Here is a 27788-nt window from a genome sequence, read left to right on the forward strand (position 1 = left end):
AAACAGTGCATTAGCAGTGTTTAGCAAAGATAACAATCCATAGTTTCTAAAACCTCTGAATTCTACACAGTGGAAGCAAAGGTAGTAGAGTCAACCTACTAACACTGAGAGGTGGTCTGACGTTAACATGGAGCTATTTCTTTAAAGATATACAAAACATACAAGATGCAGTTTTACATTTAGTCTCTGAAAAACACACATGATCTAAACTGAATGGGACTTTCTCAGGTACTTCACTAACTAAATAAGCATAAGCTCGTTCTAATTGCCCCTTGTGACCGTCAGCATGCAGTTCCCCTACAGACCTCCTTTCCTACCCCCACAACTTTTTGTAAACGCTGATGGAAGAAAACGTGCACATTTTATTATTATTTTATTATTGCACATTATCTTCCACACCAGCACTCCGTCGGTTTCCTGAAGTGATGCCATAGTGACCAGACGCTGGTGTTATCTGCCTTGCAGGCTGTATTTCGGCAGCACTGTGCAGTGGCGCACTGTTTTTTTGTTGTTTTTTTGTTTGGCGGAGTCACAGCGAGGCGGAGCCACCCGATTGGCTGGACTGCAGGGCGGAAGTGCGTCTGGTGTCCCAGCTGTGCTGAAAACAAAACAAGACAAGCTGCGACTGGTGAGTGCTCGAAACGCAGAGGGGTGTCTTCTCCCTGGCGTTAAATAGCATCCGAATAGATCTGCGCACACCGTGTCCGTGAGGCGGCCGTTGTGTTCAGCGCGTGTAAACCGCTTGTTTTGTTGTCAGCAGTGGACACAGAGATGTGTGGCTGTCCTTGCGCTGAGCTCACGTGTGAGCTGTTGTTATGTAACACAGGCTGAGCCGAGCGTGCGGATACTACAGCCAGCCTGAGCTGTTGTTGTGCTGCACTGATGTTGCACAGCTACACAGTCGCTTTTCTTTACTGCTAATAAAACGTGATGTCAATCGTTTTTCTTTTCTTTTAAGCCGATGATGACCTGCAAATGCTCGTAAATGCAGCGCTTTCTACACCGCTGCAATCAAACACGGAGCAATTGCGGTGATGATGAGCCCACCACGAATTTATGCTGCTAGACTTAAAGGGGGGAAAAAATCAACCTAGTGATGTTTTATAGCGCTAAAGCTATTGTGGATTTACTTTGTGATTGTTGCGAGGAGGTGGTGGGTTCCTTTCTTTGTTTGTTTTTTGTCCCATGTCTTTAAAAATGTGGTTATGACTGCTACTTGGGTCTACTGAAATGGACCTCAGTCATCATGCCTGAGATGGTTGGGGAGGTATAGTTCATAATGCTGCTGATACACAAACAGGTAACAAATTACTAGAAACACATATAACTGCATTATTAAGTCCCTCCGGAGCGGTTTCACTTTGCAACTCATTCTCCAAATGAAGCCACAAACCATTCTTTCAATAGATACTTCCATATTTGGCAATTTAATGGTGCTCTCGTGACTGCAGGGTTTGGCACATCATTTATGTCTTCCTCAAACCATAAGAGAACCCGCCCATAAAGAAAGAAAGCAATTTTGTATTGATTTGCAGGGACAGGTGGACCCCAGCTGTCCTAGCAGAGTGCCCACTGCTGCACTAATGATTACATAATTATAAGAGTAGAAATATATGAAATAAAAAGGGAACAATGGCGTGTCGTTTAGTGGCAAGTCCAGCAAAGTAACAACCTGCAAATACACTATTTCCATTAGACTTTCCCAATGAATGGTTTGACTTGTTGTTTTCTTTACACCTTGAATATTTACACTCACGGGCACTTTATTAGGAACATCTTGGTAGTCCTGGATTGGACACCCTTTTGTTTTCAAAACTGCCTTCATTTTTCATGGCACAGGTTCACCCAGGTGTGCTGTGGTGTTTAAACAATAAAAGCTACTGAGGGGCCCAAAGTGTGCCAAGAAAATCCTCCACACCTTTACACCACCAGCAGTGGTCTAAGTGTTTGATTTGATTTCAAATGTTGCAGGAAAAATGGGCAATCATGAGACCAGACAACATTTTTCCAGTTTTCTACTTTTCAGTTTTGGTGACCTTGTATGAACTGTAGTCTTAGTATCCTGTTCTTAGCTAACAGCAGTGTCATCCAGTGTGGTTTCTGCAGATTCATTCAGAGATGCTCTTCTACACATCTTGGTTGTAATGAGTAGTTATTTAAAGTTTCTGTTGCTTTTTTATCAGCTCAAAGTCAGTCTACCCATTCTCCTCTGGCATCATAACCCATTCCTTAGAGATGGTTGTGAGAAAATCCCAGTAGATCAGCACTTTCTGAAATACTGGGACCAGTCGATGTGACTGCATTTAAAGTCACTGAAGTCACATTTCTTACCCTTTCTGATGCTCAGTTAAAACTTCAACAGGAATACATCTACATGCCTAAATGTACTGTGTGATTGGCTGATTAGATATTTGCATTAACAAGAGGTTTGGCATGTGTGCCTGCTGGCCAGCGAGTGAAGATGCTGATAATCAATTAGAAAAGTACATCGGACGTTTCTGTTGTTTCATATAAACCTCTAGCCTGCGCTTTAAACCTGCAATTTAACATGACAAGTCATCCAAAGAGTTTAACTGGTCACTAACATTTCCATTCTTTTCCAGCACCATGATGGATGAGCTGGTGCAGGACCTGGTATCTGCACTGGAGCAGACCTCAGAACAGAATAAGCTAGGAGAGCTGTGGGAGGAAATGGTACTGAGTCCTCTGCAGCAACGCCGTCAGATCCGCCGTCGCAGAGGCCGTAAGCGTTTTCGCGAGTCCACCCTCTACCCGATAGAGCACAGGCGATGCTGGATCGAGGCATCCGAGTCCAGCTTGGACGAGGCTAAAGAATACAGGGAGAACATCACTACTTCTGTGGCCAATTGCAGTGACTCTGACGATATGACCGCATCCACCCGATGGCCGTCCCTCATGAGAGGCTCAGTCAGGGCGAGGCAGTCCTCCTGGCCAGAGTCCGACTCCTTCACTGAGAATAACCCCGGACGTCCACTCAGGAGGCGGAGGAAAGTTAAACGCATGACCTCAAATGTAACCGTCAGACTGCAGTCCACTTTAAAAGGTTCTGGCTTGGACAGGAAACAGAGGAATAGGCCTTCTAAGGTGCGGCATCTGTCAGGATCAAAGAAGCGGTCTGGTGGTTGGATGGGAGCAGACAGAAAGACTGAAAGAGCCAGACTGATGGGAAAGGAGTGCTGGGAGAGAAAGAAAGAGCACAGAGATGCTGCAGACGAGAACATGTCTGATGGGTAATTTTTTACATTTTCTTTTTTCTTTGAGGTAAACCCAACTTTTGGCCTCCTCAACCCAACATTAAGAGTCGTATTAAGCACTTTGGACTCATTAATTGTGAAAAATAACATTTTCAGCTTTTCGAACCCAACATTTAATTTACAGTTGTGCAGCGAGCAAAATGTTAACCCTGCCCTTGTTTAAAGAGTCTCAATTTAAATCATGCTGAAAAAGAAGCTCAAAACTCTAAAAGCCCCTTTTACCCTTTAAACTGAAAGTTACCAAGGCAGTTAAACCCATAACATAAAAGTCGTGGGCATAACTACTATCAGACAGAAGCAATTAAACAAGGCGACATTTAGGATGATCTATAATGCCTGTCTCCATCTAGCCAGTTGTCAATATTCAGCATGTCCTCAACTAAACCGAAAAAAATGTATCACAATCATGCCACTCCGCTTTAAAGTATTGAGTTGACATTAAAAATGAATGATAGAGTCTCTTCATCCTCATCTCGTATAGCTGAAATGATCATCAGGGAGGGATCTTTGATAGTTATGCCTCCGGGCATCTGCCAGCTCATTATTTTCTTTCAAGAAATATTGTCACAAATAAATGAGTGACTTGGCGTGGTATTGATTTGTTTTGAAATGAATTCCTGTCTTGGGCTGGGTAATTAAAGCTGTGCCTGTCCCACAGTCCCAGAGTGCACCGTCTTGTGCGCATTTTATTTAGCAAAACTAAATGTGGCTGTAACTGGCAGCAGAGAGGGACATTATATTACTACAGTAAAGAAAACATTACCATATGTTGCTTTAGCTTAAGCCCAAAAACTACCAATGACCTCAATTTAAGTTTCATTCACCGCTCTCTGTTAAATATACACATTTAATAGTACTGTGTGTTGAGAAGTAAATAAAACAATTAGATTATTTCTCCTTGTTTTGTACATTTAAGAGGCGTTAACATGTACAGAGGTAGTTTTTGTATCTATAAATGCACCTATGCATCTGTAAATTTCTTTGCATTAGATTTTTATATATGCTTCAACTTAATTCCATATTACATTATGGTTATTTATCTTGCAGTAGTAGGTACTATACATCCATATATCATATATAACATGTTCGTTTTCAGAGAGGTCGTGCCACTTATGATCCAAACTCTAAGCCTTTATAAGATGTAACTGAGTAGGTCATTAAGAACTGAAAGCATCCCCATGCAGATGCCCTGCTATAAAAGCCCAGTGTGTAACATGTTTGTTTTTACTGGGTTTTAACATGCGAGTCTGCAAGGATTGATTTGCTTTTGGACTGAGCCTCTAGTGGCCACTAGGGGGACTGCAGTTTTAGGTCCTTACAAAGTGGCTTCACTTTTCAGGCCCCAAGGTTGCTTTTTTTTTTTACTTTGAAGATCATAGTTGCACAAACTAAACAAGGTGACACCTGAAAAACTGCTTGTGATTATAGCTAAAATGAGATAGTCTCTTAGTACCCCTGAACAAAATGGTACAAGGCTATGAAAGCCTAGTTTGTTTAATGACTGATTTTTACTCTAATAGATGCACGTCTTCAGTATCTAGGCAGTGGTGCATGTCGGTGGCATTTATTTGTCATAATAGAAGTGTTTTTTGAGTACACCATGTCGTGCTCGGACTTCTGAATTTTAACATTTGAATACAATAGCAGAGAGTAGAGAGTATTCAGGAAGCAGATTCAGACACGGACCTTGACTCAGGAGGCAGTAGCTGATATACACACACCCTATCCCATTTCTGTACATTATAGTCATTGGGTTGTCAGGGATATAATGCTACAATACAGTTATAATACACAAATGCTTCTCAGTGCTGGTCAGATACACAGGAACAGAGTCGGTTTTTTGAAGCGTCGTACATCCTGTTTACCATTTCTAATGCCATCCAGTGGACTTTCATAACATATTTCCTTTGCTGATCTCATTGTCTGTTGATCACATAAAACATGTGTGAAGAAGACATTTGAGGGAACCCATAATGGGACGGAGAGAAGGCTTTACATCTTCAGGTTTAATTTGTGCTGACCTCCCTAGCCCCTAAACGGTACTTGTTTTCTTACTTTATGGAAAAATCAATAGCCGTTCTGACAGAAAACAGCTCCGGAGAAGAAATAAATGGGAGCACCATGGCACGCTGTCAATCATTTCTCACTTGCACAACGCCACCACTGTTGATTGCTGCTCAGTAGACTGCCACACTGTACTGAGGGCTGAACAATCTAATGGTTAAGTCCTGGCAGAGGCAAAAGGATATGAACAAATGGCAGCGGTGATGAGGGGTTGACAGTGGTACAGCGGCTATATTTATGCTCTGAGAGTGTACGGTCCATTTGATGTCAGACACTCATGACATTCTTGTAATGTCTTTTGAGTCACTTGGACTTTTTTCTTCTTTCAGTTTTGATTCATTCCTTTAACCTTTTTCATTTGGAGCCTCTGGTCTTCTAAGATCTCCCTCATCTCAAGGTCACTCGGCTTGTGTGCACACCGAGCAGGGCTTTGCCTTCAGCCACCCAAGTGCAAGGAGAGCACATGTTGGTAGCTCCAGTTGGGCTCCACATCCTTGATTAGACGTGGCTCAGCCTGCTGGCAGTGAGGCCACCTGGCACCCAGGCTGTCCCAGCAAGCAGGCCTCACCTGTGGGTAGTTGCTGTCCCGGGCTCGGCCTTGGTCTCCAGCTGTGTGCTGCTTCTGGTGTTGTTGATTTCATCCCTGGCATCAAAAGCAAACAAAATCTACTGTGGGCACTTCTCTCTTACTGATATCATTTACATTTTAAAAACTCAGTGAGGAGGGCTTTTTTTTGGGGGGGGGGCAGCACGGCATCTGCAGAAGTTAATTTTCATAAATCTCTGAGACTAATCCAATTACTGCAGCTCAGGGAGGGTGGGATAACCTTATAATCAGACACCCATGGAAGAGGGCATGGATTTGGGTTGGGGCGGCTTGTTTGAAGAGCCCACAGATCCATTGTTATCAGCACTTTGCCCCCCTCCGACTCTGCCTCTTCTTTATTCCTCTGCAGAATGAGCCCAGGCTCAATAAATGGCGGCTTGCCTGTAATCTCTGTGCAAACTGGTCTGCCTCTCCCAGGAGCTGAGGATTATAGCCTAATGATTAGTGCTCATCTGGATACTGTGTTTTGCTTCAACTCTTTGGATTGTAATAAGACAATACAGCTGTGAGGGAAGCTAAGTCCATTTCTAAGTGCTGGAATGCAGTTTTTTAATTTCGTTTTGCCCTTGTCTTTGTTTTTTCTGGGCATATTTATTCTAATTATGGTATTTATTACAGAAAAGTATTGTTACATTTGATCAGATAAGCTGCAGTTTCATGGAAGGATTTTCTTGCTGCATGCAGCGAGACAAAACCAAGTTTGCTCAAAACGTTTGTCAACTTTTCTCAACAAAGGTCAAAGAAGAAAGAAGAGGTGTTTCTTTTGGTCCCAAGAAAAATGGGGACCTCAATTATTTATAACATTAATTAGAGTACTTAATGGAAACGGTCTCACATCGGCCCTATGCTGCTTCAAGCGACATCACATTACACCTTTAATACGGATAAATACTTAATGGGAGTCTCTAATTAATTGTTTATACTTGTGATTCTTTTTCAAACTTTGCACAAAATCCCACAATATGAAGCAAAACAGATTTCTTATTTGAAAATGGGAAAGAACATCCTGAGAAATTCCTGTGAAAGGTAATAGACCAGAGCATAAAAGGGGGGTGGGGGGGGGAATGCAGGTGTTGGCTGTTGTAGAGCTTTAGGCAGTGTCCTCCTCTGATGTTGTGTGCTCCAGATGCCAGCTGATATGTCCAGAGGTGGGGTACAGCTGAGGAGAGGCCGGGGGAATCGGTGAGGAGAGAAGGTTGAAGGGGAGGGACGGTTTAGGACTGCTGGGTTAGGGCAGACATCTTCCAGATTCTCTGGAGAGGCCTGTTCCCTCTCACATCTGCTTCCTGTGGATGTTAGGGAAGAAGCTGCAGGACCATCTGGCTAGGGAGGCAGGCAGGCTGGATGGGCATTTTCCTGATCCTGTCATCACTGACAGGCTTCTGCAATATGGCAAAGCACCATATCAGCGCATATCCGACCCTCCAGCTCTCTCCTACAAGCAAGGTCAGCGTTGATAAACAGGAAGCAAAATGCAAGCTGGTCAAGAGAATTAAGCGCCTTTTCTTTCAAAAAGTTGCATGAATACCAATTTGACTAATTAAATGGATAAACCAGTGTGTGGCGCTCAAGCTGATGATGATATATCAAATATATGCCAAAATATATATTTCCTTTAAAAAAAGTGGTCAAACAGAAGCTAATTAAAACAATTAGTACTGTGGCTGTTGGAAACTGGTGTGTGTGTGTTAGAAACCAGTCACCCAGGCTTACTGGTATTCAGAACAGTACATGCAGCGTGTAGTTAATCAATAAACCCATGTGCTACATGTATTTAAAAACAACGGCAGAAAAAATGGCCTCTTTCTTCATCTCTTACTGCTCCTTCCTTATCCTCTGACCTTGAACTGTCTGGAGGTCCCAGTTTGAGGAGGATGAAATGTGAAAAAGAAAGAAAAGCCACAGTTATTTGGGTGAGGGGCAGGGGGCACAGAGGGTGTGGAGGGAGCGTAACGGGGGTTGCCCCGAGGACGTGGGGAGGACCGGCAACGGAGCGGTCTGTGCAGAGGCAGCCCACGCAGCAGATGTCGGCCAGTTGTCGAGGCGGCACGTCTGTGGGTCGATCCGCGTGTGGGGCACACCCAGAGGGAGGGGCGGACAGGGGAATGCGTTTCGCTCTCCTGTCATCCTCCACAACGCAGGCCAGATTAGATTGGAGCTGACAGCGGAGGATATTCAATTAGATTGTTCATGTCACTCAGTGGCTTCGATCAGAGTCTCTCCTGATGCCTTTGTGTTTGCTATCACAACAAGGGAGATCACAGCACGCTCTGTCTCTTTGTGTCATTTCCATTTATGTCGACCTCTAGATCCAGACTTCTTCATTATTTCTATTATTGAATGTTGCATGTTAGATACTGACATTACAGGAGATATTCCATTTTTGGATTTTCATTGTTCACTTTTCAGATGCTATAGCATTGCCTGACCTAAAGAATCTACGAGGTGACAAATCAAAGTGCAGTTCCTGATCCTCAGATTTTTATTGATATTGACATTAAAGGAGTTTCAATGGGAATCATTCACATGTGATGTTTTTTCTCTTTGCAGGGAAACCAGCAGCACATGCAGCAGCGACCCTGGTCTGTTCACCAATGATGAAGGAGGACAAGGTATTAAGAGACAAATATGTATTATTAACATGGATTCAAACTAGAACGATGACGAGCTGTCATATTTGGACAATACCCTGCTCGGCTATGAGGGAATGCTGGGGCTAGAGAAGGCGGTTTAGATACAATGGGCCGGTTGCTGGGCACCCAGGCGACTCTAATAAGACGTTGTCATGTCGTGTTAATGAGCGCCGAAGCCTTTGCTAATCTCATTAGCCGTGGTGGGGCCAGGCGGCCTCTGATTTAACAGTTGTCACTACACCTTGACTGTGAGAGGCATGGTTCCTGTGTACGCTTTGCTGAGTGACAGGTCTGAGAAGAGCTCGCCGTCTGGGGAAAAGCCCGGTGCTGTCTGGTAATGCGTAGTTAAAGGAGTAGTTCACCCCGCAGCTTGTAGGATGCTAAAAATGTGCAGTGACTTAGCTTCTCTCAGACATCAACACAGCGTTAAATGAGAGTTATTGTAGCTTATGTCTAATATTTACTTAATGTTTTCAACAAATTGCTTGACAATCTTCATTATTGTCAGAGTGATTTGCTAACTGATGGAAGATCTTCCCTTCCCCTCTGTGCAGGTGATGACGAACAGAGTGACTGGTTCTTCGAGGGGGATTGTGGAGTTGGGACGGGTGTGGCTGGCCTGCTGCCCAGCTGGGACTCTGACAGCCAGCTTCCCCTTGAGGACAACCATTCCTCAGCCGCCTTTCTGCAACCTGCACGACTCTCTGACCGAGGTTGCAAAGAGCAATTCTGTCTTCTAGATATAGTATTAGATTTTGAAACGCTCGAGTCTGCATCTTTATCACTGCAATAAAGCGCTGTTGAATATTTGACTGGTACCACGTCAGTATGTAGCGTTGGTCCGCAAATCACTACCTTGGCTTACAGGAGACACTTGAGTTGTCCTATAAATTCTTTTGCTTGTTTAAAAAAAGAAGAATGCTATAAAATCAGAATTTTTGATTATATTGTTAGTGTAACCAATTCAGTTTTTCCTTTATTCATGTTTTTGCTAAACCATAAAGTGTTGTTTTTTTTGTGCCATTGCAGGGTATCATTCACGTCTTAAACGACTGGCTGGCTCTGCTGCATGCTGCGTCAGGAGGGATAGGAGGCGGCCTCCCAGCAAGGTTAAAGAAAGCTTGAATTTCCCTCTTCAATAATTACCGTTGCACAGTTTTCGTGTTTTGTTTCTTATTGTACATCTTTGATTCGTTTTTCATAGGCCAGCAGCATGCCAGTGTTTGTAGAGCGACTGAGACACTTTTCCCAGGATCCTTACCAAAGAGAGTACGAAAGTTTTTAAAACTATCTTAGAAACATAACTCTTAGACATCAACTGTATTTGTTTCCATGATCGTTTTTTCTTTATCTCCTCTAGCTTTTGGTTGCCTTCTGTTGGAAAACGAGACCGAAGCCAGGTGTGCAAGAATAACACATTTTTTTTAGCTTTATTATGTTTGTTTTTTTTAAATAAACTGCATATTCTAAATATTATTGATTCTTTCATTTTTACAGATGAACCCTTTGTGCCCATTACCAGTGTGTCCTATTGACATGGTGCCAGAGAGCCCCCATCTCAGATGTTCCTCCTCGGTCTTCAGAAACCGGTAGTTGATGCTGTTCACACGCCTGCACCATTCAGTCCTTTTAATCAGAGCTCAATATATTGATGGGGGAGTCAATGACCAGCTCACTTAAGTGAATCAGTTACAGAGCGTTAATTGGAGTGATTTCTGTTCAGATGAGACTCTGTGTGTTAACCTTCTCCTTCCTTATTAAAATGACCGTGTGCGTGTGTGTGTGTGTGTGTGTGTAAGATAAGATAAGATAGAACTTTATTAATCCCTCGGGTGGGTTCCTCTGGGAAATTCGACTTCCAAAAAGCACAGCAATTGTTATATATATATATATATATATACACACACACACACACACACACACACACACACACACACACACACACACACACACACACACACACACATATAAATACAGAGACAAATATAAATAAAATATACGAAGGGGATAAATAGAATAAATAGGAATAAAAAATAAAAATACAAGTGAATTGCACATTTCAAGTATTGAGTCTATTGCACTGTTGACTATTTACAAAAAGTATTGCACAAGGTATTGTACAGTGAGGTGAAGAGGCACTACAGCTTAGTTGTTCCCCCCTCCTTTGTCCCCCTGTCTCCCCTCCCTCTCCCCTCCAGAGAGGAGTTAAACAGTCTGATGGCGTGTGGGACAAAGGAGTTTTTAAGTCTGTTAGTTCTTGTCTTGGGGAGAAGCAACCTGTCACTGAACAGACTCTTCTGATTGTTTATGGCCGTGTGCAGAGGATGCCTGGCATTGTTCATAATGTCCATCAGTTTCTTTAGTGTCCTTTTCTCTGCCACTGTCACCAGAGTGTCCAGCTTCATGCCGACCACAGAGCTAGCCCTCCTGATCAGTTTCTCCAGCCTGGATGAGTCCTTCTTTGCTGTGCTGCTCCCCCAGCACACCACAGCATAGAAAAGTACTCCAGCAACCACTGACTGGTAAAACATCCTCAGGAGCTTCCTGCAGATGTTAAAAGACCTCAGCCTCCTGAGGAAGTACAGTCGGCTTTGGGCTTTTTTATACAGGTGCTCTGTGTTGCATGACCAGTCCAGTTTATTGTCCACCCACAGCCCGAGGTACTTGTACTTGTTGACCACCTCCACCTCCTCCCCCTCTATCTGAACTGGCAGTGGACCTTCTCTGGACCTCCCGAAGTCCACAACCAGTTCCTTAGTCTTTGAGGTGTTGAGTTGCAGGTGGTTTGTGTGACTCCATGCGACAAAGTTCCTCACCAGACTTCTGTACTCCTCTTCCTGATCATCCCAGATACACCCCATGATAGCCGTGTCGTCTGCAAACTTCTGAATGTGGCATAATTCAGAGTTGTAGCAGAAGTCAGAGGTGTACAGGGTGAAGAGAAGAGGGGACAGCACAGTTCCCTGTGGTGCTCCTGTGCTGCTGACCACAGTGTCAGACGTGATGTCCTTCAGCCTGACGTACTGTGGTCTGTCGGTGAGGTAGTCGGAGATCCAAGCCACCAGGCAGGGGTCCACCTCCATCCTGTTCAGTTTTTCCTGAAGCATACAGGGCCGGATGGTATTAAAGGCACTGGAAAAGTCAAGAAACAGGATCCTGACCGTGCCTTTTCCCCCATCCAGGTGTGAGTGGGCTCTGTGTAGGAGGTACAGGATGGCATCCTCCACTCCGACACCCGCCTTGTATGCAAACTGTAGTGGGTCCTGGGCATGTTGTACCTGTGGTCGGAGGAGGTTGAGGAAGAGCCGCTCTAGAGTCTTCATAAGATGTGACGTCAGTGCCACCGGTCGGAAGTCATTCAGCTCATTGGGCCGGTTCTTTTTGGGGACCGGGACGATGCAGGATGTCTTCCATAGGGCGGGCACTCTCCCCAGTCGCAGACTGAGGTTGAAGACTCGTTGTAGCGGCTCCCCAAGTTCAGCAGCACACGCCTTTAGCATCCTAGGACACACCTTGTCTGGGCCTGCTGCCTTTCTGGGGCGAAGCTTCCTCAGTTGCCTCCTGACCTGATCCACTGTGACACTGGGAGATGTTTGGGAGGAGGGGAGGGGGGGAGATGTCTTGCTGCTGAGAGAGGGATTGGAGGAGGGGGGTGTCATGGTGTCAGGAAGGGGGGGAAGCGAGGGAGGCAGGAGAGTGGGGGGAGGACTCTGTAGTGAAGGTGAGGGTGGGGGGGTTGTGGGCTGGTCAAACCTGTTGAAGAAGTTGTTGAGTTCGTTTGCCTTCTCCACAGTCCCCCCCACTGTGCTTTTCTTGGTGTTGTGGCCTGTGATGGTTTTCACACCATTCCAGACCTCCCTCATATTGTTCCTCTCCAACTTCTGCTCCACCTTCCTCCTGTAGGTGTCCTTTGCTTCCCTCAGGCAGCGTTTCACCTCCCGCTGTGCTGCTTTCATCTCCTCCTTCACTTTGCTCCTGAAAGCCTTCTTCTTCATGTTGAGGACGGCTTTGACTTCCTGTGTTACCCACGGTTTGTTATTAGGATAACACCGTACCGTCTTAGCAGGGGCGACCGTGTCCACACAAAAGTTGAGGTAGTCTGTAAGACAGTGTGTCGCCCCCTCTATGTCCTCACCATGTGGGCTCAGGAGCACATCCCAGTGTGCGTGCGTGCGTGCGTGTGTGTGTGTCTGTGTGTGTGTCAGGAAACAACTGTTTTCCCTCTTGTGCCTGACAATTCACTGAATTCATTTCATGCTTCAAAGCTGCAATATTCACATTGTAACTACTCTAGAAGGAAATTTAATCGTCATTCGATGCTTCATGTAAACTATTGGCAGTGACGTGTAGGACTCAGAGGTACACATACTGTAACTACTGTGTTTACATATATTCTTCAAATATATTACTACGTAATGCATTTGAGCCATTCCTCATTCTGTTATATTTTTCTAGAAAATGGGAAATGCGTGTAGAGATTTATTGAAACATTATGAAAATACAGTATATAAGGTAAAAACAGTCTGTACAATTCGAACAAGCTTCAAAGTCCATTTTTGATGTGTGTGTGTTCAACACAGCCTGAACTCTATTAGGCAGCTTTCTGAAGACTACTTTAAGTAGTCTTCAGGAGTAGTTTTCCAGGCTTCCTGAAGGAAATTCAAAGCTCTTCTTTGGATGTTGGCTGCCTTTTGTTCTCACACTACCTCAATAATGTTGAGGTCTGGGCTCTGGGGAGGCCAATCCATGACTGATAGTTTTTCTATCCAGGTATTCTTTAACTGGATTTAAGTGTGTTTGGAATCATTGTCAAGCTGAAAAATTAAGCTGTTGCCAATCAAATGCTTTTCCAGATGGCACTGTGTGGTGGCTCAAAAAAAGGAGGACCCACTGCACATCATGCTGTTTTGTTTTGGCTGAAAGAATCTTGTGCAAAAATACAATTTATATCTTTCAAACCGTGTTATCTTTGGCAATTTCCATAGAATTGGCTACAGAAATAGGAAAAATTGTGTTTTTACAACAGGCTGCTTGTAACAAAGTGCCTAAAGAAGCAATTTAAAATGGTTTCTTTGCTAAGTTGTCTGTTATGCGTAGACAAAAAACTGGTTCATCTTTTCAAATAGGTGCATTTTTATGCTTGAATGATTCATAGGACAGTATTATTTGGCCTAACTAGCAAAAAACATTCCTTTGGAAATGGTTGGGTACAAGGACTGGACTGAAAATGAGTGAAAAAGCAGAAATCCTGGAGAAATCCTGCTTACTATATAGCTGGGCCTTTTTTCCTTTTACGCTTTGCAACAGATAACTTTTTGGCAAATGAAATGAAATTCTGGTAACTAATACTATTTTGATGATGATGATTTATATAAATAAAAAACCCGACGTAAGTATGAGAAATGTATTTGGAGGAGTTGTACTGTGTAAACCCCAAACAGATGGGGTGTGCAGTTCTATGCAGTAAACTTCAGAAATGTGGAATCTGCCCCCCAACCCAAAAAAAAAAAAAAGATTTTCATAAAATTAGGGAAAAGTAATGAACTATTAAGGTGAGAAAATAATGTTAAAGTTTAATCCCAAACAAAACATTGCCTGTTTTGGCCTAAAGTCTGAGCTAAACTTACAATAACATGCAGGTGGTGCTCTGCGTCACTTTAAATCGTTTTCAAGGTCAGCGTTTGCAAATGGAGAAATGCTACGTGTTGACATAGTTGTAATGCAGATTAATATGCTGGCATTTCTGGGACTGCACGGAAACATTTAAAAAGGTTTATCCAGGAGATGTTTGTCAAAGCATCACATCGCTCCCAGTCATCCCAGAAACTGTTGGATCTGCATGGGGGACTACTGAGAAGCCGAGCAGCCCTCTTGGCTTCGAGACTGTGGGACTCCTCATTGTATTGTTTTCACTCTGCCTATTTATGGCGCATTCTTAATTTTGTTTCACACGCACTCCTTTCCTCCCGCTCTCTTGGGTTATTTCACAGAGCGCTCCGTGGCTCCTTGATGAGGGGCAGAAACACGGCTGCTATGAAAAGCCCCCGACTTCTTAAGGCTTTCTTTCTAAACTGGCCCTTTCTTCTCCACCTGAAAGGTTCCTTCAGATTCTAGTTTAAGGCCTTGTGAATACTAATTTCTCTCTATTAAAAAGCCCTCATATCCCTGCCATGCTCTCATTTGAATGACAGACTCAGGGGAGACCTCTTAATTCCTTTATAGTGGGATTCAAGACCCTTCACTTCAAAAAGTATAAGTCATACTCCCAAATGAATGAGGGAGAGGGGGATTGACGAGAGGGGCTTCTGATGTGTCCCATTGGACGGCACGAGCTGAATCCATCTCCCCAAGCTGCTCAATTCCGCTCTCCAGCGAGATGGCAGCTTTGTCCCGATGACCCAGCTTTGCACACATTGCACCCATTTGGGTACTTTAGACTTTCTCCACAATGCTCTTGCATACAAACAGTTAGAAATGTTGTTCGGCATGACAACGAGAGCCGTCGCTCGTGGCCGTTCTCGACAAACTTTAGACAAACCGTCAGTTTGTGATTCGCATAATTTGTTTTGTAACTCTCACCTGTGTTATAAGTTTCCAGCGCTCAGCCCCCATACCGCACGCGTGACTTTTCTTTGTTTAGACACCCTTGAGAGAAAGTGAATTCTCCGTGGCCAGAGTTTGAGCATTTAATCTTGTGCTGTATTGTTGGGATGATATTGTGATTTTTGTTGTACGCAAGCCGACAGCAGCAATCACACATTTGATATTAAGTGATAAAGGCTGCGTAAGGTTGCATGCCATTTATCCTCGCATCTGCGCGTGAATGGGCGCAATGCTTTGTGGGATTTTGGCTGTAAAGCTCTGAGCCGCGTTAAAATGCACAACCATCTCCCACCTGAGCCAGGCGGCAGCAGCTTTTATCTATTGACTTATTTATTCCTAAATGACACTTGTGCTGTGAGATAAATCATAGTCTTATGCCATCCCTATCCCAGTTTTCTTTTTAATTGTGAGATCACAGTGTCAGCAGTTAGTATATTGGTGTGAGTGGCCTATTGATTATTGATTTGGAGCTATTGATTATGTTCCCTGGAGACCCTAATCCTTTCTGATTCATTTGAATGCCTCTATTAATCTTGAGATCCTGCTCACACCTGAAGCGCCATGTAACCTAATGAAAATAGATGGCCATTTTGTAACAGCGGCCTTTCACTCCTCTTTTGATTTATTATTTTTAATTGATATATTTGCTTTTGGATGTGGGCGCCAAAATTACAATTGACCCTGTGTCAGTGCTGTTTTACCCCGCTCTCTTAGAGACTGCACTGCATTTAAAAGTGTCTCATGTGACCTGAAAAAAATCTATTTTGGACACTTTTTCCCCCTCAGTGTCCTTGTGGTAGAATTTAGTAGTTGCCGACCATCTCTGTTACTTTGTACTTGTTTTCTCTTTGCTCATTACCTCTGAGTCAATCTTTGCTTTCTCATTACAGTTTCAGTAAATGTAGGCCGTCATCTGTCAAGCTGTTAAAGCTGATGAAGAAACAGATGTTAAATAATAACACTGTTGTGCTTTTTTTAAGCATTTCTCTCAGTTTTGCAGTGAGCCATGTAAAAGGCTTATACAAAGCCTTTGGTTTCTGCTCTGAGATGAATGGTAGTGTTTTTCCTTGGTTAATGAGGCAGCTGATGGTATTCTCATGTTTGATTAGTATTGTGCTGAGTGGCTCACTGGGCCCCTGGCGGACTAGAAGTGACTCTGCATCTTAGCTCTCTGTAACGCCGGGGTGGGCGGGCGGGCGCTTGAGGTGGGGGCCAACATGTCTCGGCCTCAGCGCGAGGAGAAAAGAGATGGAGGGATGGACCACCACACATTAAGACCAAATGCATCAGGGTATTACTTTTAATACCGCGGGCGTGCCTTGTGAAATAATGCGACGTTTAAATGTGGATCGATTTTAGAATTAAAAAGTTAGTTTGCAAAGATTTACTGTGAGGAGTTCAATGCCTGAGCTCTTTATCAGGGGCGCAAATGGCTGGTTATGTGCTGTCCGACAGAGGTACGATTGAGGGATCGATAGGCGCGTGATTTACTAACTGGAGTACAGGTAATCAATAAGTATAAAAGTAAATGAAATATGCATTACTGGGATTTTATTAGAGAGGGGTAGCAGGGAGAGAATAACGGTCAGGCCATTTATTTTTATATCTATTGATTATACAACATAGAGACTTCGCTCAAAGCATGCTCCGCACAGCTCTCAACGCCCAGCGCCTGCACACCCGTCATGTGATTTATGGGTGCTGAGGTCATGGAACACGCCGCAGTTAAAAGGCTGGTCTGACGGGGCCTCATTGTAGCATGTGCCTGTTAGGGTTGAGCTTTAGGTAGCCACAGTCTTGGTTTGTACCAGCTAAAAAAGAGAGAGAGATCTTTTATGCATCCTTGTTGTTGAGCTGCCATGAATTCATTTTTACATTTTTATCCATATTTTCATAAAGGATGCTTATCATTCTTTATGGTGCTAAATTAGCTCAAATATTTAAGTCTGTCAGCGTCTCTTATCAGGGTTCACTCATCCTCTCTCTGCTCTACACAAACACTCGCACTGCCCTGATCACATCAGCTGCTGCCAACCCCCTTGTGATGGAACAGACCTTGACCTTAACTTTACATCTCAGAAGTCAGGGCTATTAAGCTCATGGGGGAGCTTTTCCTATTTCAGGGCCCCTGACATATGACACACAGGAGGCACAGAGCAGGTGTAATTTGTTTATGTGAACTCTGCGATGACTTGGGCGCTCGCACCCCAGCATCTCACATTATTCTTGTGAAAATATACATTAATGAAGAAAAATTAACACACGGCAAAGTTGTATTGAGGTGAAACGCGAAGCTGCAGCGTTTGCAAATGTGCAGCGGTTGCATTTATCGACTTTTGCGAAACTATTAAATTTCTTCATGTTTATGTGTTTATTCTAGGTCGGAGCTGCATCATAATATTGTGAGTAATGTGTTGTTTTTTTCCCTCTCTGTGTCTCACTCAGACAGACTAGTTTCACTCCAGGACTGCTGTTCACAGGAGACGTGAGGAAGCGGAGGGAAACCGAAGCTGTGTCCATCACTTCATCAGGTAACACTCGCCACCCCAGTTTAGCACGTGACACAGCTCAGAGAATGAGGTAAAAGTATCATGTTTAAATTGCAAAAACTTTATACCTTTGCGTTTCGTTTGTTTTTTAGCCATGCTGCGAGTAAAGCTACTTCGATGTCACTGCACCTCAATAATGAACTCTAATTACTTAATTGATGCCCTCACTTTTCCTCCAGTTCCAAAAAGATTTGTTTAAATTTAGTGAATGATTCAGGAGTTAAATGTAGCATTCAAAATGGTGATAGGTGATTTTTTAACTATTTTCCTTTCTATAACACCTTTAGTTTGTAAGTTTTGCCTCTGTATAAAACCATGGTAGATTTTCTTTTATACAGTCAGTATGTAACATATATGGTTGAAGTCCGTTTTAATAGGAATTAGAGCCATTTTTACCCCTCAGCTGTAAAAGGCTGATGGGGTATAGCCATCATGCTGCTGGGCGGGCGAGTCGGGGGTGTGGACACCTAAGTTTGTAAATGCGATACCTCGAGAATGAGGTGACATAGGAGCTCCAAATACAATAGACGTAGCTCCTAAAAATGTCAGACCTCAGTTTGAATCTCAGTGACCTTGGCCTCAAGTTTTAGGTTGGAGGTCAAGATTTCTGGAATTTTCAAGTTGATACCACAAGTGCATTTACTAAATACTCTGGATGATTTTGAATCTTCAAGGTCACAGTAACATTTTCTAAAAATCTTCTGAATATGATCACTTGAGAACAAGATGATGCTGGATTTTGAAATTGATGCCATGGGTATCTATTTTCATGCATAGTCCCTCATTTTCAGAGGCTTTCAGACTATTTGTACAATTACCAAGTTGTTTCATGGCCAAACGAGGCATGTTCCCTTCTGTTTTTTTATGACATCTTAAGTAGATAAAAGATCTGAGGTTTATTCCAAGGGTCAGATTTACTAACATGTTGCACCAGCCAAAATTACTTTTGGTACTACAAGGAAAGTGCGGTGACAAGATTCCATGTAAGAGGTGAGAATTCAGAAATTTAAAAACAGACGTGAATGCAGAGAGACCCACAAACAAGAAGCAAAGCAGAACATCTCATTGGAGGAAACAGCATTTGGTGCTGTCTATGGTTTCTACACTTCAGGCAGTTAGTGTCTGCTGCAGCTTTTCAGCCATGCATTAAAAACAGTCCTTTAAAATTGAAAGTCATGTTAGTTTGTAGAGCTTGCAGAGAACCTCTGAATGCTTCAGCTTTAACGTGACTTTACAAGGTGAGAGCATTAAAAAGTGCATCATTGCATAGGAGTCAGATTTTCAGGGGGATAATAATACTGAGCCTGGTTCTTTTATTTCTGAAGTAATTCTGTTATTGTGTGTTATTTATGGTTTCTAAAGGAAAGTATGTTTAGAATTGCCCCAAAATCCCTCACTTGTAGGAAAAGCATTTGACAAACTTTTCATTTCAATGTGGCGGGGGGCTAATAATTTTCTCCTCATCTCTACATCTATACCCCCTTTTATATTTGACTGCATTTACTTATGTACTCATGAGCTGTGTTTTCCATGGTCACAGTTGCCTTACACTCCGAGCAGCCAGCGTTGCGTGTGTGCTTAGACCAGTGGAGCTGCCTTTTTTCATTAGACTGATGGCTCGGGGCCTTTTGTCTTTGCTGGATTGAAATCTGAATTGGTTTGTCCACCTTTTCTTCTCGCGTCCCCTCTGTGTGCTCCACTCCTGCAGCTGCTGTTTGTCATTTAAATAACAAATGCTGGTGGTTCTCTGATTTAGTGAGGGGTGCAGGCCTCTGATGTATATTAATATTGCTCCACAGTGCACTGTACCAGGGTCCATCATTCATTTGGATAAAAGAGGTGGAATTTAAAAACAGCCACTGCTTTACATGGATACAGATTGCATCCATTTATTGCAACGAGTGATGGAGGGGCCAGCGACTCCGTCCTTCACCTCCCAAGTGCTAAACTGCTTCACATAAAAGTAAAAAAAAAAAGGACGGACCCCTGGCCCCTAAGGCCCTCTGATACTCAGCATGCGGAACGAGGGGCATACCTTGTTTGTCAAAGGTTAACAGGCCCACGGTCTACTGTAGTCATTCTTCATATGTTATTGTAATGTAATCTTTGTGTAAAAATGATCATAAAGCTTTTTAAAAATATATATATATATTTATCATCTTAAATAAATATATTTATCATCTTATATGTAAAAGACAGAAGTAGAGTCCCTGATATGCACATCCCCCTCAGCCCTGTTCAGAGTGTTTTCCTGCTTCTTGAGTCTAGTGCCCCCTGTCCACCATGATTTATCATGCATCCCATGTCGTCCAATGTCAGTTTCTGCAGCTGCAACTGCTCTGTATAAATCTTTACTTTGGCAGCCTGCTGCACCATGTCTCTCCTCAGTAATCTCACCTCCCACCAGGAGATGCACATTCACCCTGACAAGCTTTCACACGCTCTGTGTAAAAATTTTTGGTTTGCTGCCGTTGTGACACGAGCGCGTATAGATTCGGTGATTTATCGAGCAGAAGCGCTGTCTGGTAAACATCTTGTTTGCATGGAAAGATTGTTTACTGCATTCAGTAAAAAGCGCAGCACGGCTCGCCGTGTTGCGTTTAGTGAACACGACAGCTGAGTCTTCGAGTTAGCCAGAGGAAGTGGATTGCTGTATGTGTTAGTGGCTGATTTGAAACTCTGTAATCAGGAGTGAAAATAGTCTGCGACTGAAGGTATCCTCCAGGACTCTATAGGGAATCACTGAGGTGGTACCCAGCTGTTGCTTTGTCTTCTTTCTTTAACCTTTTAGCACCTTCACGGCAGTGCTTGAAGCCTGTTGTGGAAAAAAAAAAAGACAACAACTTATCAAGCCAGGTATCTGTTTGGATTAGATGACCACTCGATTTCTCAGCCTTAAATTGACCATTTTCTACTTTTCTCACCACCTCCATCCACCCAGAAATCCAACCGAGCCCCTACTAGATTTGGAATAAAGAAAACCTTCTTTCTGCTCTATAGGATTTGAAAAGTATTTTTAAAAAAGTGATTACAAAAATGCAAAATCAAAGTTTGCAATTATAAATGTATTAATAATTGCATTGGCTTTTATTAGCGAATTGTGCATTTTAGCACATGGCGCTCATTGATGGTGAATTAGTATGAAGAGCATGTACACGCTACACAATTGGGGGATTATTTGTGAGTCAAGAGATGAATCAAGAAGTGTAAAGATCTTGATGGAATTTAATATCCTTGGCTGGCCTGACACACAGACTAATTAATTATTGCAATTTTACTCCTCCCCTGCTGTCTCGCACAATGCCCTTCATCTTTATCTCTATAAAGTCGATGCTAGTTTAAAAAAAAGCCTTAATTTCTGTAGTGTGTTAGACGTCAGGAAGATTTTGTCTAAATAAGTGCGGTTGAAGTCAGTTTGCGCTTAACCTTGTCAGACCGCTTGTTATCTTTATATGTTGGTAAGTACCACATGTGGGTGTCCATGTGGAGGCCTGCCCCACGGTCAGCTTTGCTGCCTCTCCTCTCCCCCTCTGTCTTCATGTGTCTCCTTGCCTGAGCGAGACGGCTGCGTGACAGATCACCTGCATTGGAGGCCCGCCGTGTTCCTGCCCGGTCCGGCCCCCTCTCATTAATGCCCAGGCTGGTGCGAGGGCCGTATGGCAGCACAAGACAAATAACGCTACCACTCAGCCATCACTTCTGCTGACAGAAATGCAGCCCACCGCACTATTTCGCCCTCTCCGGCTCCACTCCACACCCTGCTCTTGTCCTTCAACCCCCCCTCCGTCTCCACCTGCACCTGCCTGCACGGCTCTACCAAACTTTCATGGCGTGCTTTTTTCTTTTTTTCAACTGTTGCTGGAGGCCCAGCTTAACACTGAAACCCACATGAGTTGATGTGCTATAACCACAAACCTGCTGCGGCTGTAACCTCTCTGATTGTTTTTCTTTTTTTGTATTCTTTCATTCTTCTGGAGGTAGATTTACCCGGCTAGACTGTCAGGTGCTTCTTGTTTGTGTGCAACCCTTCTCACCAGGAGGTCTGATTTGAACGTCCCTTTTATTTTTTATTTTATTTTGCAAAAAGAGCAGAGTGTGTGTGTGTGTGTGTTAGTACACGGAAGAGAGAGAGAAACACAAAGGCTAATCATTAAAGAGCTATTCAGCCCTGTTCATTTAAGTGTGGGAATCAGCAGGCCCATTACTGTCAATGTGTAATTAGCTGATTAATAAAGGGGGGAAGGGGAGTGCTCCAGGAAGGCCTGCAATGATTGTTTTTAGAGAGCATCACATGAGAGCTTATTAAGATGGTAAGATGGTTCCATTCAACTTCCCATTATCGTCCACAATAAATGTATGTACTGTAATTCTCCCATTGACTGAAAACCTTTGCATTGTAATGTCTTTATTGACCTTGATGTAAAACCAGTTGAGTGCAGGTGGTAATCTTTTATTCATCATTTTTAGATTACCTTGTAATCACATTAATACACTAAGATGCTAAACCTGTATCTCTTCACATGGTACACTTTGGATGCTATTTTTATATTATTATATGAAAAGTATAGTTGCTACAAAGACGACATGTTGTCAGCATGTTTTGGAGCTCCATCGTGCACTAAATGCACTAAATGTTGTCAGTGGTGACAGCTCTGGGTTGCAAAGTTTACCATGCGCTCTTTACTGTTGAGTTAATACATTCAAAATGGGATTTGGCATTTTTTTGGTAGAAATAAGCAGGGCTTAGTAAACATGTTGATTTAGATAGTGTTAAACCTGTGTATTCTCACTGAGTACTTTAATAGGTATAGTTGTTAATATGATTTTAAATGCAAATCAGCCAATCACATGGCTGCAACTCAATGCGTTTAGGTATTAAAATGTGATCGAGATGACCTGGTTAACTTTAAACCGAGCATCAGAATAGGGAAAAAAGGTGATTTCAGTGATTTTGAATGTGGTATGGTTTTTGACATGAGTCAGGCTGGTTTGACTATTTCAGAAATATTTGTTCCCACATATCCATCTCTGTGGTTCACAGAGAATTGTTAAAAACGAGAAAATATCCAGGTCAGTGGGGGAAAATGCCTCCTCGATGGCAGACTGTTTTGAGCTAATAGGAAGGTGCCAGTAACTCAAATAATCACTTGGTTCAACCAAGGTAGCAGAAAAGCATCTCTGAATGCACAACGCTGGACCTTGAAGCTACACTGGGCGCTACTCCTGTCAGCTAAAAACAGGAAACTGAGGCAATAGTTTGCACAGGCTCACCAAAAGTGGACAATAGGAGATTGGAAAAACATTTCCTGATCTGATGAGTCTCCATTTCTGCTGCAGCATTCAGCTGATAGGGTCAGAATTTAGTGTAAACAACAACATGAAAGCATGGCGCAATCCTGCCCTGTATTAACAGTTGAGCATTGTTTAAATGCCACAGGCCACCTGAGTATTGCTGCTCACCATGCCTATCCCTTCTTGACCCCAGTGTACCCATTGTCTGATGTTTGCTTCCTGCAGGGTAACGCACAATGTCACAAAACCTCAAATCAACTCAAACTGGTTTCTTGAACATGTCCTCAAATGGCCTCAACAGTCACCAGATCTCAATCGAGTGCACCTCTGGGATGTGATGGAGTGGGAGATTTGCATCATGGATGTGCAGTCGACAAATCTGCAGCAGCTGTGTGACGCTGTCATATCAATATTTATACACAATCATACTGTGAGTTTGAACTGAAGACGAACCTAAAGTTTTTCAGCGTAAGCATCTATTATGTTGTTTTTGTAGCATTTTCAGTTAAAGACTAAATAATTGGCAAAACACTTTATTCTATTTTGTTTTTAAATTTTATACAGTATTTATTTTTGTTCTATATCTAAAACTATATCTATAACCTACCAAAGCAGTGATTTATAAAAGGAAGCAAGATAATTTATCAGTTGATATGAAGAAAAATATTGTAGTTTTTATGCCATCTAATGGACTAGCTCATTTAATCTGAAGTAAAACTTTGAATTCAGGACTTACATTTCAGGATTTCCACATAAAAACACACATATATTAAAGATCGGAGCACTTCCTCCACCACTGCATTCAATGTAATTGGCTGAATATGAGAAACATGAAGACTGATTATTCCACCAGCAGGAATGTTCCAACTTTAAAGCGTTTTAAAATAGTAGTATTAACGTATGAAATGGTAGTTTTAAAAATATTTATTTATTTAAATGTTTGCTGATTTGATTGGAAATACAAATGTGCATACTCCTCAGCAGCAATCAGTCATCATTCCCTCAGGAAATATTAATCATTTACCTTAACCTAAACATGACCTTGACTTTGAGTTAGTATCTGGTGTGTCTTATGCATTTTAACATAGTCAGACTTAAGTGTTTCCTGCTGTTTTTTCCTATTTGTCCAGTGAGAAATCCCCTGAATTTTGATCAAGTCCTCTGACTATGTTTAACCCGAATGTTTGTGTTGAACCTCAGCAACAGTTAGTCATCATTCCCTCAAGAAATATTAATCAATTATCTTGGCTGCTGGATCAGTTTGGAGAAGAAGTCATCTGGAAAGAGCCACAAGCAGATATAAGGAGAACGAGCAAAAGCACATACCAGTGAATGCTGTAATGCCTAATCCTTTGAGACAGCCCCGAGCCACAATGTCACTTCTAGTTCCCTTGTCCTATGTTATGGGACTGCCTGGCAAATGTCTTGTGTGACCGCCGCTAACTTTTTTTTTTTTGGTGGGGAGGGTGGGCGGAGATCAGGGGAGATTTATTTATCAAAGTGAAGTAGGAAAAGCAGGAAGGCATGTTAGCGAGTGCAATTGTTTTAGAGTTCCTCTGTTTTCCACGAAAATTGGTCCCGGCTCTCTTTCTGATATTTCTCTTCACTCGCGGCGAGAAAAAAGCTTTTAAGGTGCACGAGATCAAGAGAAAATGGGATCCTTTAAAAAGGAAGGTCATCAGCGAGATGTGAAGTGTGATGAATTAAGAGTTCAGAAACACAATCAAACCACCATAAGAGAAGCACAGATAGGTTTCGTTTTTTAATAACGTCTACAGTCATATGGGGGTGAAGCGGGTTTGCCTCACGTGACCCAAAATTAATATTTAACCTATTAGAAGAGGATTGCTTCAAAGTTTTATTTCCATCTACCTAAACCAGGGAGCGATCTGTGAGTCATGTACTAAATTTAATCATTTTTGAGAGGCTTGAAACAGTGAAGGGCAATGTGATTTATTTATCTTTTTGTTTGCTCTCAGTGTTTGGTTACATGTCCAGAATATGATATGTGCTTTTCTTTTTTTTTCTCTCTCCTCCTCTGCAGCTTACAACCCTTTTTACCTGGATCACCAGAGAGAAGAGGCACAAGGGCCCGGTAACACCTCAGCCCTCGAAGCTGTGGGACCAAGCGTACCTGCTTCACAATCCTCCACTTGTGCTCAGCCTGAGAGTTTATCTTTGCTCCAGTAGGACTGAATGGGACTCGAGAAGTACCATCTGAAGTCTGGAGGAAAGTGACAAAAAGAAGCTATTGTGCCAAGGAATGAAAAAGGCTTGAACTCCTATTGCTGCACAAACTTTATAACAAAGAAGTAAAAAAATACAAAGCAAATCATTAGTCTTCAAATCAGCATGTTACTGCTAGATCCAGTCCTTCCAGGTAGTATATTAAGCATGACAAATGTTAATGCAATCAAGCCTTGTTAAGCCCTCTGCCATCTCTTCAAGGAAGAAGGCAGCTTCAAGAGGCTCCTCGTTTCACTCTAGACTCGGCAGCTCCTCCTGTTTCCAAACAGAGTTTCCAGGCCACCTGCTACCGCACAATCCAACAATTATGTCCACTCTAGTTGCACGGCATTTGTCAGCAGGAACCCTGGGAAGGATGGTCAGGTGAGGATGGGTGGGCTAAGGGAGGGGGGCAGTCTGCTCTATTCTAGTGTGGCTGTCCGAGACAGACGAGCATCACAATGTTTAGCTACCACATGCTGCTACAGGGTTCACAGAGGCGACCACCGGTAGCGAGCCGCACAAAGTACAGGCCTCCTATTAGCATGGATTTGAAAAGCTACAGTTGGTACAAAGGTGCTCATTAGCACAACACAGAGGGAGTGTAGTAGCGGTCCTCGGAGGGCCGCCTCTGTTCTCTCCAGGTTACCTTCTATATTCAAATTTTGCCCAAATGTATTTAAAGTTCAAGGCCAGCTGCAGATCTGTTTGAACAGCCTGTTTTTCAGCTGTGCTGGATGGGCTGCTTTTGGAGCTGTTTAGAAGGAGCGCAGAGGCGAACGGAGAGAAGTGGAGAAGCTCTAGGAGACGGGAGTGGACATCCGTGCGCGCTGTATTTTCACCTCCCCTTAGGATATGGATTCCCCCACCTCCCGCAGCATCAGATGCATTAAAAGATCAATCGCAGCATACAGAGAGATCAAAAATATTCATACTAGCCAAGATGGTAAACAACCAGTTTATTTTTCAGAAAAAGAAAATACTGTGCATGTTGTGAGATACATGACAAACCATAAAGATACAGCCTGACTCCATTTAATAGTGTTAAAAATGCATTTTACACAGAAATTCTCACCTGAATTGAAATATTATTTTGAATGTTTTTTTAAAGGAAAGTTTAATGAATCTAAAGAAGTTACCAGGTATGCACTTTCTCTACTGATTACAAGATATCTTCTTAGTAAAGTGAAGTGCATAATCATCAGCTTCATAACGCGTCTTTTTCCGGCACTTTAAAGCCTTATTTAAGGGAAGAATCGCATTTAATAGAATGAGATTTGCCAATTAACATGAGTTATATGTCTGCAAGAATCCATCTGAGAAGGCTTTATGTGATCATGTTGGAGGGGGATGACATTTATAAATGCTGTGTGTGCACACTAGTCTAAATGGATGCCTCACACAAGACATCCTGCCACAGAAATCAGTCAAAGTGCAGAGACCAGCCCACCCCTTTCCCCGTCTACTGCTGCTGCTTTTCCTTCTGCAGCTTCAGTCTGCCAGTTGTAACCAGGCCAGGTGGGAGTGCTTACGGTATACGTCTGATTAATAGGAATAAGAATAATTAGACCAAAAAAACAATAACGTGATGTGTTCTTCCCCTCAGCTTGTTGACAGGTATTGACCGTGCAGTGTTTTAAGGAGAGCTTTGCGCTGTTGTTTTATCCAACAGTATGTGTTTTGGTGCCAGGGCTCTGACAGGGGAGGAAGATGCATCAGGTCCGATACAGTTCCATTAGTAGGAGGGAGGAACACCTTACATGCCACCACGGCAATTAACAGTCACTATAATGACATCTCAGCCAGACCTTATGCCACGAAATGAATTTCCAATGGCTAGGAAATGGTGGAATGGCATCCGTGCAGCCAGTCAATTGTCCTGTTACAGTTAAGGAATCCAGCAGGCTAGTACCACTCATATTTCATCCCAGGTAAAGATTACCTGTCAGACCCATGGGAGATGTATTGATCTGTTTTCCTTTTTCCGCCAGCAATCACCTGACAAAGGCACCTAGGAGGCGAATGAATGAGTGATGCCTGGTCTGTCTGCTTCGGCGTGGTGGCTTCTAGTGTCCACTGATGGGTGGAGAGGTGATGAGGAAGAGGAGAGATAATGCAGTCATAAACTCTGTTTGAACCTCCTCTGTATGCATGCATGGCAGCCCCTTTGAGTCGAGGGTCACAGGTCAACAGGGAATTTGCTTTTTTTTCTCTCCCCCCCCCTCCGCACCTTGCTTGTCGGTAGCATTACTTCTTGCTGTGTGCACCGATGATAGAAAGACATGCAAAAGAGGCCCTCTGGTTCCTGCTGACAAATGCATGTTGCGAATCAACGTAGTTCAGCTCACTCTGGATTTCAAAAGCGATCCTTTTGGATCCGGTCGCCCTTTTAGCGACGTAATCCGGCCTTGCGTGGTCCTGCGATGATCACAGTGGCAACGATCGACGTATTTGACCATTACAGTATGTTCCCTTGGCAGCTAAAAAGTATTAAGATATTTACCTTGTTTAGTAGAATGTCAGAGTTGATATTATCCAT

At 43.0% G+C, this 27788-nt stretch overlaps 1 protein-coding gene across 2 annotated transcripts; it reads left to right on the top strand.

The window, feature by feature from the left end:
• Positions 1-491: 491 nt before the first annotated feature.
• On the top strand, positions 492-25359 carry LOC113012062 (G patch domain-containing protein 2-like). 2 transcript variants are annotated; one of them, XM_026152010.2, is made up of 10 exons: positions 492-628; positions 2604-3251; positions 8497-8558; positions 9134-9292; positions 9609-9688; positions 9784-9848; positions 9940-9979; positions 10077-10168; positions 17628-17713; positions 25068-25359. In XM_026152010.2, the coding sequence occupies exons 2-10, from the start codon at positions 2608-2610 to the stop codon at positions 25211-25213; spliced, it is 1374 nt and encodes a 457-aa protein (XP_026007795.1). In that variant the 5' UTR covers positions 492-628; positions 2604-2607; the 3' UTR covers positions 25214-25359. The 2 variants fall into 2 exon arrangements, with proteins under 2 accessions (XP_026007795.1, XP_080150007.1); XM_080293881.1 differs by lacking the exon at positions 25068-25359 and adding an exon at positions 23249-23385.
• The last annotated feature ends 2429 nt before the right edge of the window (positions 25360-27788 follow it).

The sequence above is a fragment of the Astatotilapia calliptera genome, chromosome 19 (assembly GCF_964374335.1).
Source record: "Astatotilapia calliptera chromosome 19, fAstCal68.1, whole genome shotgun sequence".
NCBI lineage: Eukaryota > Metazoa > Chordata > Actinopteri > Cichliformes > Cichlidae > Astatotilapia > Astatotilapia calliptera.

What these genes read in the sequence shown, in the direction of transcription:
- LOC113012062 (XM_026152010.2), top strand. Translation starts at nt 2,608, where the DNA reads ATGATGGATGAGCTGGTGCAGGACCTGGTATCTGCACTGGAGCAGACC. An exon ending in CAGGATCCTTACCAAAGAGA is followed by an intron (nt 9,849 to 9,939) that starts GTACGAAAGTTT and finishes TATCTCCTCTAG; the next exon opens with CTTTTGGTTGCCTTCTGTTG. An exon ending in GAAAACGAGACCGAAGCCAG is followed by an intron (nt 9,980 to 10,076) that starts GTGTGCAAGAAT and finishes TCATTTTTACAG; the next exon opens with ATGAACCCTTTGTGCCCATT.